This window comes from Phocoena sinus, chromosome 7 (genome assembly GCF_008692025.1).
Source record: "Phocoena sinus isolate mPhoSin1 chromosome 7, mPhoSin1.pri, whole genome shotgun sequence".
NCBI lineage: Eukaryota > Metazoa > Chordata > Mammalia > Artiodactyla > Phocoenidae > Phocoena > Phocoena sinus.
The window spans coordinates 96,090,042-96,106,544 of NC_045769.1; the positions used below are offsets into that span (position 1 = coordinate 96,090,042).

A 16,503-nucleotide genomic window follows, 5' to 3' on the forward strand; every position below is an offset into this window, starting at 1 on the left:
TAGACTGTTTCCAGTTTTTCGATGCTATGAAAATGGTAGGTAAGAACAGTGGTGTGCAGGGTTTTGTGTGGACTTATGCTTTTGTTTCTCTTGGATAAATAGCAAGAAGTAGAATTTCTGGGTCCTATGGTAAGTCCATATTTAACTTTCTAAGGACTGGCCAGTCTCTTTTACAAAGTGGCTGTACCATTTTATATTCATTTCCCCAGTACAGGAGAATTCCAGTTGTTCCAAATCCTTACCGTAATCTGTATTCTCTCTTTAGTTTTACTGATTCTAATGGGTATGTAGCAATATCTCATAGTGGTTTTAGTTTACATTTCCCTGTTGACTAATGATGTTGTCTATCTTTTCATGTGCTTATTTGCTAGTCATGTATCTTCTTTGGTGAAGTGTTTGTTCAGATCTTTTGCTCATTAAAGAAAAAATTGAGTCATCTTTTTTCTTCTTATTGAGTTGTAGAAATTCTTAATATATTTTGGATAGAAATCCTTTAACAAATGTGTTTGCAAATTTTTTTCCCCCGGTCTGTGACTTTCCTTCATTACTTGGATGGTGTCTTTCAAGGAGTGAAAGTTTTTAATACTTTTGGTGTGAGGAAAATGGTATCTTGGTGTCATTTTTTTTTTTAATAAATTTATTTATTTTTGACCATGTTGGGTCTTTGTTGCTGCGCACGGGCTTTCTCTAGTTGCGGTGAGCGGGGGCTACTCTTCATTGCAGTGCACGGGCTTCTTATGGCGGTGGCTTCTCTTGTTGCGGAGCACGGGCTCTAGGCACTCGGGCTTAGTAGTAGTGGCTTGCAGGCTCTAGAACACAGGCTCAGTAGTTGTGGCACAACGGGCTTAGTTGATCCGCATGTGGGATCTTCCCAGACCAGGGCTCGAACTTGTGTCCCCTACATTGTCAGGCGGATTCTTAACCACTGCGCCACCAGGGAAGTCCCTCTTGGTGTAGTTTTGGTTTTTGTTTCTTTTATGAGTGTGCTTAAGTATCTTTCATACGTTTAAAATCTCTTTTATTTTTGCCCATGTCCCTTGCCCATTTTCTATTAGTTTTTTAATCTTTTTCTTTTGGATTTCTAAGAGCTCTCTGTATTAGGGAGACTGACCCTTTGTGATAACATTTTTCCTAGTTTGTATTTGTATATAACCTATACTCTGCATATGTTTTAGTTTTCCATGTAGTGAAATATATCAGTCTTTATGGCTTTGTGATGGTTATAAAGGCCTTCACCACTACAGGGTCATAAAGAAGCTTGCCAGAATGGATGTGATTTACGTAAGCATTTACCTTTAATATGCAGTTTAATATGCAGTTATCCTGGGCTTCTGAGTGAGTGGCTAGTTGTCTTAACCTTTTTGCCCTGATCTTCTATCCATTCAATAAAGATCCAGCTGTGAGAAATCACAGGGGCCCAGCATAGGTAACAGTGGAAACAAAATACCTAAGGAGGAAATGTCTGTCCCTCTGTTTTTATAGGGTTCACATTCAGCAATGTTAGAGCTGTTTAGGAGGCCATGGTTGAGGCATCCTGGTACAGATTACAGCTGGGAAAAAATCTAGGTCCTGCCATTAGCTGAGTGACCCTGGGCAAGTCATTTAACCTCTGTGCATCTGTTTCTCCACCTTTCAGATGCCTGCTTGACTGGGCTGTGAGGATTATGTGGGACGTGACAGGTGTAGCTGCTCTTTGAGAGACGCTACCCGTGGTGCATACCTACTGGGGTTGCAATTTCTCATCCTCAGCCAGGTCTGCTCTGTCTTCCTGAGTCTTGGGAAGGAATCCTCTCAGAAACTCCTTGTATTACACTGAGGACTGTCTTAGTTCAGGATGTGATAACAAAATACCATAGACTGGGTGGCTTTTATTTGTCATGTTTCTGGAGACCGCAACTCCAAGATCAAGGTGCCAGCAGAGTCAGTGTCCGGTGAGGGATCTGTCCTTGGGTCAGACAGCTGCTTTCTCACCGTGACCTCACCTGACCTTTCATCAATGTGTGTAGGTGGAGAGAGAGAGAGAGAGAGAGAGAGAGAGAGAAATCTGTTCCTCTCATTAGAAGGGCACAGATACCACCATGAGGGCCCCCTCCCTCATCTCCATCTCCAAATACCATCACAGTGAGGGTTAGGAACTCCACATAATGCGTTTGGGTAGAACACAAACAGTCCATAGCAAGGACTGACGTCTTCAGCAGGCTGATGACTACTTCTCTGTGACCTTATGCTCATGCTAGCAGTAGATGTGGTGGCTGTGTGGAGAGAGGGGAGCCAGGTGGGCTCTGGGTGGGAAAATCACAGCAGAGTTCTAGGATGTTGAAAGCTGTTTTTGGGCAAGGGCATTGGCTGGTCCTCCGTGGGTCCTTCTTCAGGGTTTATTTTTTCGGAAGCAGATCAGCACGGCAATGGTGAGCAAAGCCTGGATGAGGCTTCAAGGCGGCCACAGTCTCTGTTTTTCCAGACTTGGGGAAGGCAAATGTCCCTTCAGAGCTGATGCTGGGAGCAGACTGGTTGCTGGGAATAATCCACAGATAGGAAAAACCTGAGTTTTGCATGTTGGCTTCTGCGTATTTGAATATATCATTTACTCTGTGCCAGGCACCGTTGGAGCACTTTGGAACATCCTTATGGAGGAGTATGTGAGGCTCAAGCAGCGTAGCGGAACCTCTCTAAGTGGTCAGGACAGGGCTTTGTTGCAGGGGTGGGGCCGTGCAGGATGACGGGAGCTGCTGCTCCGGAATCTGGGCCGGAACTCAGCAGGGCTGCCTGGCGGGAGGGAAGCACTGCAGGAAAACTTGGGACCCTGAAAGTGGCCTGAATCCACATCTGACCCTCACGGTCTCAGCCTCGGTGACACGGGTGACCTGCGGAGGAAGCCTGTGTCGTGAAGCTGCACACATGGCTGGCTCAGGACTCAGAGAAGCTGGAGGAGGGGATCCAGTGGGAGCTGGCAAAGCTGAGGACCTGGCTTCTACCCCACCCCCAGGCTGACCCAGTGGATCAACAACACGTGCACCACAGCACCTGGTGCCCTGTACCTGCCTTCAGGGACGAGGGGCCGCCACTTCACCTCCACCTTCTGAATCTCACACAGGTGTCTCTGGTGGCCGAGTGTGACTTGGAAACACCTAGCAAGGGAATTCCAGGAAACACAGTTCCTGCTGATCCCTGTGGATACACCACACAGCTACCAGGGGTGGCAGGTCTCTTCTTTTTTTGCATTTTACAGATCCGTGAACGGAGTGGGGGGGTGGTTCTGTGACTTGCCCAGAGTCACACAGTTACTAAGTGAGGCTTCTGCTCCGGTGCCTTTACCTATCATACAATGCTTCTGTTATACTTGATTACATCAGAAACCCCATCTCCCGTTCCTCCGGGATTCCAGTCTGTGGGAGGCTTCTCTAAGGTGAAGGATGGGTTCCAAACACCCCTTCGCCCTTGATAAGCCGCTGTGGACCTCAATCATAGTTTCTCCTACGTTTTTTTACATTGCACCACGTGTGCTTCTTTCTAGGTAGTAAATCCCCTATGGTTTCTTTTATAGCGGTGCTCACCGTACTTTGGGGCTCACCATTAGCACCTAGCGTGGCTGTTTGGTGGAATAAGTGAGTGTGTGGGTGATGCGTTTGGGGCCTTTAATAACAGTTGCTACATCTTATTGCACATCAAGCTGCCTGCTGGAGGCTATGGGTATCACACTGCTCTTGACGGAAGAGAGAATTGAGATTTGAGAGCTTGGGTTTGTTTCCCCAGTAAGCAATGTAGTCTAGATTTGAGCAAAGATCTGCTGGCGGATCACTGCCCTTTGTCAGCCAAGCCCCCGTTCAGCAGTTTGCTCCCCGGGTTAGCAGACCCAGGGGAGGACCAGCAAGGCCATGCTGGCTCTTCTCAGGGTGCATCTGGGGCTGGGAGCGGAACCTCAACCCCCAGCTCCCTGGGACCTGGATGGGGGTGAACACAGCCTTTCTCTGTCTCTGAACATGTAGGGATGAGGGCTTTGCCAACAGATCGGGTGAAGCCAGAGGGGCTTTAGGCATGGGGTGAGCAAAGTGAGAATTCACCTTCTCAATCTGGGGCCTCACAGTATTTAATGGACTGCCTCAGTCTCCCAACTTAGGCTTTTTATTTTTAAAAACATTCGTTAGTTAATTTGGTTGCACCAGTTCTTAGTTGTTGCAGGCAGACTCCTAAGTTGCGGCATGCATGTGGGATCTAGTTCCCTGACCAGGGATGGAACCCAGGCCCCCTGCATTGGGAGCGTGGAATCTTAGCCACTGTGCTACCAGGGAAGTGCCACCAACTCAGGCTTTTTGAATCTTATCTGCATCTGGGTCTGTGTCGGTACTTGATTCCTTAATCATGTTTGCCTTTTCTTCGTATGGGCACCCTCTCCCATAATTAGACTGAGTTTCTGCAGGAAGAGAGCTTGGATTTGGGGGTCCTTCCCCACCGCCCGCCCCCGTGGCCCCTGGTGCATTAACTTCATGCACCGCCAGGGACTGGGGATCCGTCCAGAGGCCAGGTCTGGCGCAGTCCTTACTGGTCATTTGAGGAAGTGAAACTTCAGCGAGGTGATTGTTTCTGAAAACTTCAAAATTTGAAATAATTTCAGGTTTATACACCCGTTACAAAGACACTACAGAGGGGCCCCATAGTCCCTTCCTCCAGCCTCCCCTAAGGTTAACGTCTCACGCAGATAACCAGGGTACCATTACCTAAACTAGGGAATGACAACAGTATTAACACAACTCCAGCCCCTGCGCTGATGTCTCCGGCTTTCCCATGTTTCTGTGGCATTTCGTCCTCACACCTCCTTAGCCTCCAATCTGTGACAATTTCTCGGTGGTTCCTTTCACGACCTTGAAATTCCATGACCTTGACACGGATGAGAAGTAGTGCTCAGGTGTTCTGTAGGCTGTCCTCAGCATGGGTTTGTGTGATGGTTTTGCAGGAGTCAACTGAGGTTATGGGTTCGGGGTGGAACACGCAGAGGCCGCCTTCTTCTTCCCGTCCCATGCCGTCTGCAGGCACACGATAGCAGCATCACTTACGCACGGTCATGCTCATCTTGATCACTTACTGGGTTTCCCGCCTGTAAAGTCACTACTTTCCTCTTCTCTGTATTCTGTTTGTTAGCTACGAGGCATGAGTCCAGTCACGCTCGGTGGAGGAGGGAATTAAGCTGCGCCTTTCTGGGGAGGGAGTAGCACAGGATTTGCGGACATCTGTTAAAACCAACCACCGTTGATCAGTGCTGTGCAGGAGGTGCTTTTTGTTTCTGTTTTTTTGCTGCACCGTGTGGCATGTGGGATCTTAGTTCCCTTGGGGTAGATGCTTTGATGTTGTGCAGGATACCCTGTTTCCAGCAAGGTGATTTTTCAGATCACCTTGCTGAGTGTTGAACCCGGGGGAACAGGCTGTCTTCCCTCTTACCAGCGTTCTGTTATTCGATCAATAAACAGCGTAAGGAATCCTATTTCTTTGAGTATATGTGATGCTTCATGAGATTTTTGCTGGCAGTGGCATTGTAATATTGGGGACTCTGGAGGCTGTGTTTCATGGGAGTGATGCCTGGGAACCCGAAGCTGAGAGGCCCTATGGGATAAGGCTACTCGCTTTTGCATATGAGACTCATATGACTCATGCATTTGCTTGCAAAGGTAAGCTAACAACTTAGAGGAAGTGCTAAGATAACATCAATAGCAGACTTTATTTTTAGATACCTTTTCCCACCTTGAAGGCTATATATGAACTTCCAGTTGCTTGTGCGAGGTTAAGGAAAAAATATGGTTATAAGTAGCTCCAGCCATGATGGACCCCATGGCAAGTTCAGGTGGCTCTGTTCTTAGGCCAGTGGTGTACTTACACGTTCCGGGCTTCGCAGTCAGCTGCTTTTTGACTTCTCCATGGAAAACTCTACATAGAAGTCACTGTTTTTAGCGTTTGACCGACTCCGTTGATCAGTGATTGCCAACCATTTTGGCAGAATAGCGGGAAGGGGAATCTCCTACAGGAAAGGAAGTATGTAATCGGTTTCTAAGGAAATATAAGTCTGGATTATTCGTTTTCGATCATCTTTTTCGATTCCCAGTGACACAGGTAACTGAGGTATAAAAACAAGCAATATACCCCACCTGGTGGCAGCGTACTCCCCTGATGACTTGTTCTGGGAACAAAGGCCAGTGGCTGGCAATCTGCTCTCACCTGAGCTGAACTGTTGAAATCTGGAACTTTCTCTTCTAGGATGATTTCCTGTTCAGCGTCTCCATTTTAAGTGGGATCCTTTGCAGCATCCTGGCTGTGCTGAAGTTTATGCTGGGGAAGGTTCTGACCAGCAGAGCCCTCATAACCGATGGTGAGTAAGGCCAGTGTGTCTAGGGGCTGAGCTCACAGTGAGGGGAGGTGCTGTTTGGGTCACGTTTCGCTGCTCGTCTCGCAGAAGAGCTCAACAATTCGGAATCTGTTCCTCACTGCCCTCCCCTCCATCCAGGCCGTTTAGTGATTCTCAGGGTTTCCTGTCAGGGCAGATGTCTTGTGCCCTAGGAATTGAATACACTCTTCCTGAATCACCTCCACCGGCACCTCCTACCAGGGTGGCTCAGGGCTCCCCAGGCTCTTAATCATGGAGCCCAAAGGGCTTCCCAGAGCCTTGCATTTGATGTGCATTGCTCCAAATAAAAAGTAAATGTCTTCCCTGGGTTCTGTGCAGGTTTCCTTGGTGAACGCTCCACGCCCATTTCCCCCTCCAGCTAGTGAAACGCTTACCTGGGAGTTCAAGTTGCAGTGACCAGGGCTTCGCCAGGGAAATGAGCCATGTGTTCTCTGCTCAAGACCCAAACCAGGAGGAGATGTCCCTCTGCGTCCTGTGGGCCAGGAGGAGCTTCCCGCGTGGCCTCTGGGCTGACAGAGAAGGATGTGTGAAAGTAGAAAAAGCACGTTTCCGTTTTTTGCAAACTAGTGCTGGCATGTAAACTAGAAACATGATGGACACTACTGCCTGCCTGTCTTCTTTTTCTTTATCCTGGAGCGTGTGAAGTTTCTGGGGGTTGTGGGAGTAGCGACCCGAGCCCCTGTGCCCTGGGGTGGGAGGTCCAAGGGTAAAAGCTGGTGGGCTGGTGGATATGCTTGCACAAAGTAGAGCAGAGATCGTTAGGTTTTTCTTTCCCTCCCTCCCTCCCTCCCTCCCTTCCGTTTTCTTTCTTCTTTTTCTTCCCCCCCAACCCCCCGCTGCACTGCACAGCCTGTGAAATCTTACTTCCCAAACTAGGGATTGAACCCGGGCCCCAGCAGTGGAAGTGCTGCATCCTAAGCACGGGACCGCCAGGGAATTCCCATGGTTCCTTTTTGAAGGAGAGCACCGCTCCCTCCTCCTCAGATCCTCGGGGTTCTCTCCTATGTGCAATACGTGGGCGCAGTCACGTGTGGGCAGCTGTTATCCGTTGAGGACGGGGCGGGCGGCGGTCAGAGGCCCTTCCCTCCCAAGTGACGAGCATGGTGACACGGTGTGGACTTGGACTCCTGATCCTGTGCCGATGCACTGCCGTGTGTGGAGCTGGACTTCTGCACGGTGGGGCAGGCAGGAGGTCAAAGTGATGCTTCCAGGACTGGGGGAGAAGTGTTCGCTCCGTGTCATTTTTGTGGTCTGGTGTTTTTTAAGCTGGAAAAGAAAACGCCTCCTTTGGCTGTGGAATCCTCCTTTTTTTAGGAATGAGAGCACAGGCGGCCTTGTGCTGAGAGCAGTAACCAGGAGTTTGGGTGTGGGTTCTCCAGGCCACCTTCCAGGTTCTTTTCTGTTGCTCTGAGGGGCGCAGCTCTGCCTGCACCCTTTAGGCCTGAACAGAGCAGAGGTCTGGCTGGACCTTGAATCTCCAGCGACGTGTACTGTTCCTTCCTTTCGAAGCCTCTTTACCCTTGCACACGAGGGACGGGAAGGCCGGCCTGGGGGAAGCTGTACCAGTCAGCACAGTTTTCGGGGCTCCGGGTGGTGAGTACCCAGCAGACGCTCCTCTCTCTGCCCTGAGTTGATCCCATAAGTCAGAGAGCCCCTCTGACTTACAGATATCAGCACTTTCTGTATTCAGATGACTGCAGCCGAGACACTGGGCCGGGAGCCTGAATGTGGACCCAGCAGTCACGCCTTCCTCCCAGGCCGCCAGGCAGGGGGCCCTGTCCCCTCTCTACCCATGACCACGGGGCTTGAGCCCCTTCTTCTCAGAACAGTGGGTGCCCCTCCCTCGACCGGTGACTTCACCTAACGCCTTATAGGCTTCACTCGTTCTAACGTCCCGCCATTTTGTGTGGTGTAAGAGAAGCCCCTGATGAGAAGTATGTGTTTTCTAATGAAATAACTCCTGATGTCATCATTTTCAAATACAAAACCATCCACCTGCATAAGCAGTACTTCCGTCCTACTCTTGACCCAGGGAGAGGGGTCATTACAAAGAGAAGTGGGTGGTTTAAGTGAAAATTGTTCCACCGACAGGCGGAAAAGGGAGCCTGGGGCATCTCCGGGGGGAAGAGTTAGGAAGGGAGGATATGAGGGGCCCCGACGCGTGGGCGAGGGCGGACCATTCAGCACGTTAGGTCAAGGGTGGGATTTTGGATGTTTTGCTAAATGTTTAAACAGACGAGGTGACATGATGGATGTTTTTAAAAGAGACTTGTGGCCATCAAGGTAGAGAACGGAGCGGAGAGGCCTCAGGGAGGGGAGCTCTGGGGGTGGTGGCCTGGGTCGGGGAGGGGGAGATATGGGGGAATGGAGGAAGGGTCGGCGATATTTATAACATGGGCAGGGCTTGGGGATGAATTGGCTGTGGAGGTTGAGGAGAGACAGACCGGCAGAGCAAGACAGAGAGGGCCCTATTGCAAAGAGCTGAGGCAGCACCCCGGTCCCATTGGCTGTCACCCGTGAGGGCCCCCTCCCCGCCATCAGGGGGCATGGTTGTCGCACTCTGCAGTCCCCCGCTTGGTGGGAGTGTCAGCTAAATAGGCGGCAGTAATTACAGCCTCCTGCGAATTGCCTCGTCTGGGATCCCGATTTTCCTCATTCATTGATGAGCAGAAGTAGGGAACCACCTGTAAGTATCTGCTCTCTGTTCTTCCCTCACGTGGGGAGGTCGGGGGCCGCCTGGGCTTCGGGAGCCATGCCTGCCGTTACTGTTGGTCTGGCCCAGGGCAGGGGGCCAGGCTAGTTAATACTGCAAATCAGACAGAGGAAGATTGTGGAAAGGTACCTGGGGCGAGTTCTGAACGAGGGGCCAGCAGCCGGGCTCCAGCGCTGCCCGCAGGACAGCCGGAAACCCGAGTTGAGGGGCCTGGGTTGGCTGTTCTAAAGTATCAAGAGTCTGGTGGATTTCAAGTACATGAACGACTTTGAATCAGAATTTCCTGCATACAATTAATAGGGGCTTCATTACACAGATTCTTGTCTAGTCATCAACACCAGAAGAGCCTCTAATCAAGATCGCCTGAGACATTGTTTTGTTTTCTAAGATGATGACGGCGTTTATTTTTGGCAAGAGCCCTGGCTTTAACAGGCAGATCGAGCAAGCATGTGGGCCTGGGTGGGGTGCGGACAGCGGCCCAGAGGTGAGTGACCGATGGGGCCTTGTGTGCCTCGTTAGGAAGGTGGGTGGCCTGTGGGCTCAGTGTCCTTCCTGGGGAGTAGCTGCCGCTAGGAAGCCTCTAAAATTCTGAAGGAGGCCGCGGGGTGGGTACGGAGTCGTCCCCCAGTCCGGGTGTGCCGTTTCCAGTGTCCCCGCACAGGCTCATAAGAGGTGCAGCTGAAATGAGTCAGGCTCCGTCACAACCACAGGTGGGCAGAGCGGAGCAGGTCAGAGACTCCTGGAAGGTGTGGGTGAACAGGGTGAAAGTTTCCACCAGCTGTGAACCATCCGGAGTCTGCATGGGGTGGGTGGGTCCCCCCACTGTGGAAAGGAGAGGCTGGTGGGTCCTGGGCTGGCAGAGCCCGGTGACTTGGTGGAGTGAGTGGACGTCTAGTGGCTGTCTGGGGGAACCTCCCACCCTCTGCAGCCTTTCTGAGCTCCTCCGGGCTTCTCTGGGGGCCGCGGGGGCCCACGGGTACCCACGGCAAAGACGGAGAAAGAAGAATGAAGGATTCCAGTCTGCCCTGGGGCAGCAGCCATCTCCAGCTCGTCTCTGCCTTTTTCCTGTAGCCACCCCCCAAAACAGAATTCCCCCAAATTGAGGCCTGAGAGGTAAACTCCAGCCCAGGTAGCCCCTTGGCTACAGGTAGTGGTCTCTGAGGACGCTTTTGGTGGCCTTCTGAGAAAAGGCGTGGGCTACAGAGACTTCTTTTAAGAGGACTGGTCTGATTCCACTTGTTGAAAAGGACAGGGAGATTCGAGGGACAGCCTGACGCAAGAGGGTAAATGCCAGCCTCTACTAATGGGAGAGGGGGGTATCTTGACGATCCTGCTATCAGGAGACAGGAGAGAAATACGGCCTCCCCCGTCTCAGAGTGGGCCCGCCGTCCCCCTCCTTGGGGAGAGATGGAAGCAGAATTGAGGGTGTGATATGCAGAGGCCCAAACCATGGGCAGGACAGAGAGTGGGGAGCTCCAAAGCGCTCTGCATGCGAGGAGCTGGGAGAGACTGCGGTGACAAGGGCGGAGTGGAGTCAGCTACACGAGCCCCACGGCCAACAGAGAAGGGGAGCACGCTGGCTGCTTTTCCCCATCGTCTAGAGGTGAGCGAGCCTGGAGGAGCCACGGAAACTAACACCACAGGGGCCTGGGTTGCAGCCTTGTCCCCGGGCGGCCCTGAGAAGGGGAGGCCAGGACGTAGCACGGGGAAGGGTGCCTGTCTCCTGTCGGTCGAAGGTGGAAGGCTTAGAGATTTGGCCTTGGGACTTGGCACTGGTGGGACACATCTCAGGTGAAGCTGATGCCAGCCCTGCCCTCCCGCTTCCCACAGGGCACCCAGAGAAAGCTCTTTGTCAGGTCTGCTGTCCCCAGTGCAGGCCTTGGGGGAGGGGTACAACTGCTCCCCGCGGACGGTGGGTCGGGATCCCCAGGTAGACGCGGCAGGGCAGGTGGAGGCCCCGCCTGGAATAGCCCTCACCCGCCGCAGGCTCCCAGCAAGTCCCGGCCCCTCTCTCCACCCAGTTCCCTGGACTGGTGTCTGGAGGATATGGTCCCCGGTGGCAGGAAGGTGGAGGGGTTTGCCTTTGCTAACCCGTGTCGTATTGAGGTGAAACTGGGTTGGAAGGCTCCGCCGGGTGTGAAGCTTGCGGAAAGCCTTGGGAAGCAAGTGGGGAAGGTTGGCTCTCCAGGGGGCCCCAGACCACACCCTGAAGTTCAGGGGTAAATCCTCCGCCTCTCGGGGGGCTGTCTCCCCAGAGCTGTAGCCGCAGGCCCGCCTCGGCAGGGAGGCCCCCAGAGCCTGGGCAGCGGTGGCTTCCTCTCTCCCTCGGGACGGCCCAGCCCGGCCGGTGGGAGTCCACGGCTAAGGCCATGTCCATGCCTTCCCCTCCCCCCTCCCTCCCTCCGTCCGTTAACTCAGTATTTAATGCAGCAATCAGTCGAGTTCCCGAGAAGTGCCAGCCCCTGTGCTGGGACTTGGAGCAGGGCAAGGACAGACACAAAACTCCTGTCCTTACGCGGACATTTCTGGTGGGAAACTGGGATGTCTGCAAAAAGAAAAATGGTAAAAATGTCTTGTTACAGAGAACCGCGAAGCAGCAGCAAGGGCGCGCGGGTAGGAGGGTGTGGCTGGGGGAGGGAGGGGCGGCCTTAGGGGCTCTGAGTCCAGGTGGAGGAGGCACCAGGACGAGGGGGGAGGCTGGGGCTGGCCGCTGCAGGCTGCGGCGTGGCCGGAGCGGGGGCCGAGGAGCGGACCAGCGGGCCTGGTGCGGCCGAGGAGGGAGGGGCTGGTCACCGCAGGACTCGCCGGTCGTGAAGAGTCTGGATGGTTTTTAGAACCGGGCTGCTGTTCGCTACAGAGGTCTGGCTGCCGCGAGGGGAATCATGGAGAGGATGGGGGATGCGGGCAGGAGGGGCAGCGGGAAGGGGGTAGACGGGGGGCGGGTTTGGGGGGGTGACAGGTGGCAAGAATGACTTGCCGGGTGGACGAGTTTCAGGATGTGAGAAAAGTCCAGGCTGGGCTCCTAGATGTTTGGCTTCGGCAGCTAGGTGAACGGGGGCGCTGTTTGCAGAGAGGGTGGCCGGAGGGTGAGTCGTTGGGAAGCAGCAGGTTTTCGCCCTGAGCGTGTTCAGTTTGAGATGCTAATATGTCTGCAGCTGAGGGGAAAAGGTCAGGACGAAGGAGAGCTAGGGAGACGCGGGCTTCTGGGATGGAGGTGAGAACCTGGCCGGAGAATATAGGCGGAGGAAGTGTTCAGGAGACGAAGGCAGGCATGCAGATGGGCTCCAGGAGGAGGGTCTAGCAAACGGGACTGAGAAGGACCAGCGAGGGTGCAGAGCGGGAAAGCAGCAGAGCACGGCGTCAACTTGAGGCTGAAGAGACGTGTTCTTATTAGGAGGGCGTCCAGTGAGGATGAGGCGTTAAGCATGGCCTGTGGCAGCCGGAGCCATCCAGGACCAGGGCAGCGCTGGGGGGAGGGAGGGAGCTGAGTGGGACGGGGTGAAGAGAGAATGGGAGGTGTGATGGGGTAGCCAGCTCTCCAGGGAGTTTTGCGAAGGGCGGTAGTGAATGGGGATCGTGGTGGGTCCAGGAAGGGGGTAGAGGTGGGTGATGATGCTAAGACTTATCCCGGGGGGAGTGACCCAGGAGAGGGAGAAGAAATTCAAGAGCAAAGCCCTTCAGTGGACAGGGATGAAGGTGCCAGTCTTACATAGGAATGGCAGTAACTGGAGAAGCAGCTGAGTATGTGAGGGCAGCAGGCATAGGCGGGCGGTGGACTTGGTGTTGCGAAGATGAGGTGTTGGTGTCTGAACCTGTGTGCTCGAAGAAGTACAAGGCCGAGTCCTCAGCTGAGACCTGGAGTGGGGAGATGATGGAGATTTGAGGGTGTGATGCAACAGGCAATGAGATGTCCTTACAGGCCCAGCTTCATCTCGGTCCCATTGTTGAGGGGGCCGCCTGTCGAGGTGCACCCCGTGGATCCTGAGAAAGGGCTTGGCCTAAGTCACCTCTACCCTACACTCTTCTTCCTGTCCCTCTGCTCTTCATTGAGAACACCCCACACCCCCGCAGTGGTGCAGCCCAGTGAATGCATTTAAGTTTATTCACCAGAAGCATGGCGCCTTTACCCAGGTGGAGTTGCCAGGGAACGGAGCAGGCCTGCTGTCGGAGAGGTTACTGGCCTGCGTGGGCAGCTGCCAGGGGACCACCGGGCAGCGTGGACCTGCAGCTGCTCTCAGGCCCCAGTTATGCTGGGGCAGGCGAGGAGCCTTGTGGCTCACAGCACGGCGAGACCCCAGGTGCCCCTCTAAACCATCCCCTTCCCATGTGGCCTTGGAAAATCCACAGGCAGACTGGAAGTGCGATGCCTCAGTCGTGGGGACCCACTGAGGTGACGTGTGTGAAAGGAGACGGTGATCAACGTCTGTTAGCTCCAGTTCTGGTTGGATTGCCCTTTCTGCGACCAGGTAGCTAATGCTAGTCTATGCATTTCTTTCCCGGAGAGTGAAAAATCCTTGGGTGACTTAGGAGACACGGCAGAGAAAGCACACGGGTTCAGGTAGAGTCCCAGCCCTGCCCCCTCTCCATCTGTAGAACGCTGGTCAGTTTACTAACCCTCACTGCTCAACTTAGTCTTCTCATTGGTAAAACGAGGGTGATAATCTGACTTCAGAGTTGAGACAACCCCAGCTCTGTACTTGCCCAGCAGACACTGGACAGGTGTGAGTCACTGAGTATTGAGTGTCCCCTGTGTGTTTGGCAGGCCTGGTGCCCCTGCCCCTCTGGAGACCTGTGTCCCTGGGGCATGGGAGGAAGACGACAGGAGCCGTACACAGGCTGTCACTTGGGCCTGGTGGCTGGCAGGGGATGGACGCTGAGGTGACAGCTCCCTCTAGGGAGGTCTCTGGTGACGTGTGAGCAGAGATTTGTCAAACCATGGTGGGTGTCTGAGGTGGTGGCCCTCACCCGAGAAGTGCTTCTGGAACCTCCCTTCCACTACGCGTTCCGGGATGCAGAGGCATGCCTGGCATTTTGGTAGTTTTCCTGGTGGCTAAGCAAGTTCACTGGGCACTGCCCTCAGCCCCTCTCTGCTCCTCTTCCAGGGTTTAACTCCCTCGTGGGGGCCGTGATGGGCCTTCTCCATTCTGCTGAGCGCCGAGGTGTTCAAGCACAACTCGGCGGTCTGGTACCTGGACGGCAGCATCGGGGTGCTGATCGGCCTCACCATATTCGCCTACGGGGTCAAGTAAGTGCTGTTTCCTCGTCGCTCTCCGGGCGGCCACGGGTGCTTTATTCCCCAGCCCTGACGATCATGTCTTGTACCTGTGACCCTCCCGCTCCCGGGGGAGGTCAGGAGACTGGAAAAGCCCCCTGCAGCCGTCACATACTCTGGGGGCTGGGACAGGAGTGAGGCAAGGACTTGCACCAGGGGCCTAGGCTTTCAGTCACAAAGGGTCCGCTTTTGTGTGCTGTCTTTTATAGTTCACTGAACGGGCCTCCCTTTTTAACCCTTCGTGCCTGAAGATTTGTGCCCCTTTCCGTCGTGAGGGTCGTGATGATGCACCAGGGAGGCGTTTGTGGGGCTGTCCTCACCCTTAAAGTCCCCTCTGCCACCTGCTACAGATGCCGGGACCTCCTCACACTTAGAGAACTTTTTACAAAAGGGACTCTGGTGCAGGAGGGCTACGTGTAGAGTTGGTTCTAGCCCAGGCTGAGGCCTGTCAGTCACTGAAGAAGTGCCCAGCAGGCAACGCTGGCTCTGCATCCAGCATCTAGGCTGGAGTCGGCCTTTGAAAAGAGAACGGTTTCTCAGAGGTGCTGAGCTTTTAAATGTTAACATGCCTCCTCTCTCCCACTACGATGGCTATGATAAAAGACACGGTAAGAGTTGGTGAGAATGTGGAGAAATCGGAACCTCCGTATCTTGCCCGTGGGCATGTAAATTGTTCAGCCGCTTTGGGGATAGTTTAGCAGTTCCTCAAAATGTTAAACGCGGAGCCGCCGTTTGACCCAGCAGTCCCACCCTTTGGTGTATACTCCGGCGAAACGAAAACACATCCACGCAAACACCTATGCATGAACATTTATAGTGGCATTCGTTATTCACAGTGGGCAAAAACGTAGAGACACAACTCGTATGCCCAACGTGTGCGGGTTTTAAAGAACCCAAACGCCCATTAACTGATATGGATAAATAAAATGTGGCAGAGCTATGCAGTGGAGTAGTTATACAGCCATAAAAAGAATGAAATACCGATTCATGCTACTGATAGATGGATGAACCTCGAAAACACGCCCAATGAAAGGAACCAGTTGCCAGAGGCTACATCTCGAATGATTCCACTTATAGGAACTATCCCCAACAGGCAAATCCATGGAGATTGAGAGTACGTTTGTGGTTGTCAGGGGGAGATGGGGTGGGGAGTGACCGCTAGAGGGCATGGCGTTCCTCTCGGGGGGCGGGGCGATGAAAATATTCTGGAATTAGATGGGTGTGATGGTTGCCTGTACCAAAAAACCGCTGAATTGTAGGAATTGTATAGTATGTGAATTATATTTATAAAAAAAAACAAAGCCCCGATCTGTTTCCCAAGTGCTCAAGCCCAGGCTGCGGAGGGTCTGTGTTGGGGTGACCGGCCTTTCTCTTCGCAGGCTTCTCATCGACATGGTGCCCAGGGTGAGGCAGACGCGCCACTACGAGATGTTTGAGTGAAGGAGGCCGGGGCCGGCTGCCCTGCATCCGCGTGAGGACTGTCAGGACCACCAGAGGTTTCCATGCAGGCAGACGGTAGTGATGTTTAACTGAACGGTCACTTTCCTTGTGCTCACGGGAACCAGGTCTCCCCAGCAGGCCGGACCGCACTGCTTCCCGCCACTGCCCCCGCCAAACACCGCAGGACCATGAGCACGGAGCAGGACCCCGTCTCCGGCGGGAGGACTGACCTTTTCCATCTTCTGCAGTAAGAAGGTTCGTGTGGGGAGGATACGACGTCTGCTTGGTGGAATGCCTCTGGGATGCTCCCAGCCTCAAATGGAGAGCAGCTCCCCGGACTCACCTCCTCGGTCCTCCACGTGGGCCCGGAGTCTCCTGGCAGATTTTAAGAGAAGACCGTACCCGTTGGTCCCTCACCCCTTTGTCACTTCCTAATTTCTGTCCATGTATTTCATTCATTTCATACTGTTTTACTAATCCTCAATCTAAACACCAGATTTGTTCTGAAGGAGGAGACCATTCTATTTTTAAAGTGCTTCGTGATAGATGTGTGAGCTTTTGCATGGTCGAACTCAGCCCCTGACCCTTCCTTTGTACATTCAGACCCCGAACGTACGTGTAAACACAGGATCCCTTTTGGAGAGGTGTGAAACTAGTTTTATTTGTAATAAATAATTATATAATCTA

General features: G+C 53.3%; 1 protein-coding gene across 1 annotated transcript in view; it reads left to right on the plus strand.

The window, feature by feature from the left end:
- Positions 1–16,503, plus strand: part of TMEM163 (transmembrane protein 163) — a 265,454-nt gene extending 248,951 nt beyond the window's left edge. The window contains 4 exon segments of the mRNA XM_032638678.1: positions 6,244–6,355; positions 14,207–14,238; positions 14,240–14,349; positions 15,756–16,503. Coding sequence (XP_032494569.1) covers positions 6,244–6,355; positions 14,207–14,238; positions 14,240–14,349; positions 15,756–15,816 — 315 coding nt within the window. The 3' untranslated portion in view covers positions 15,817–16,503.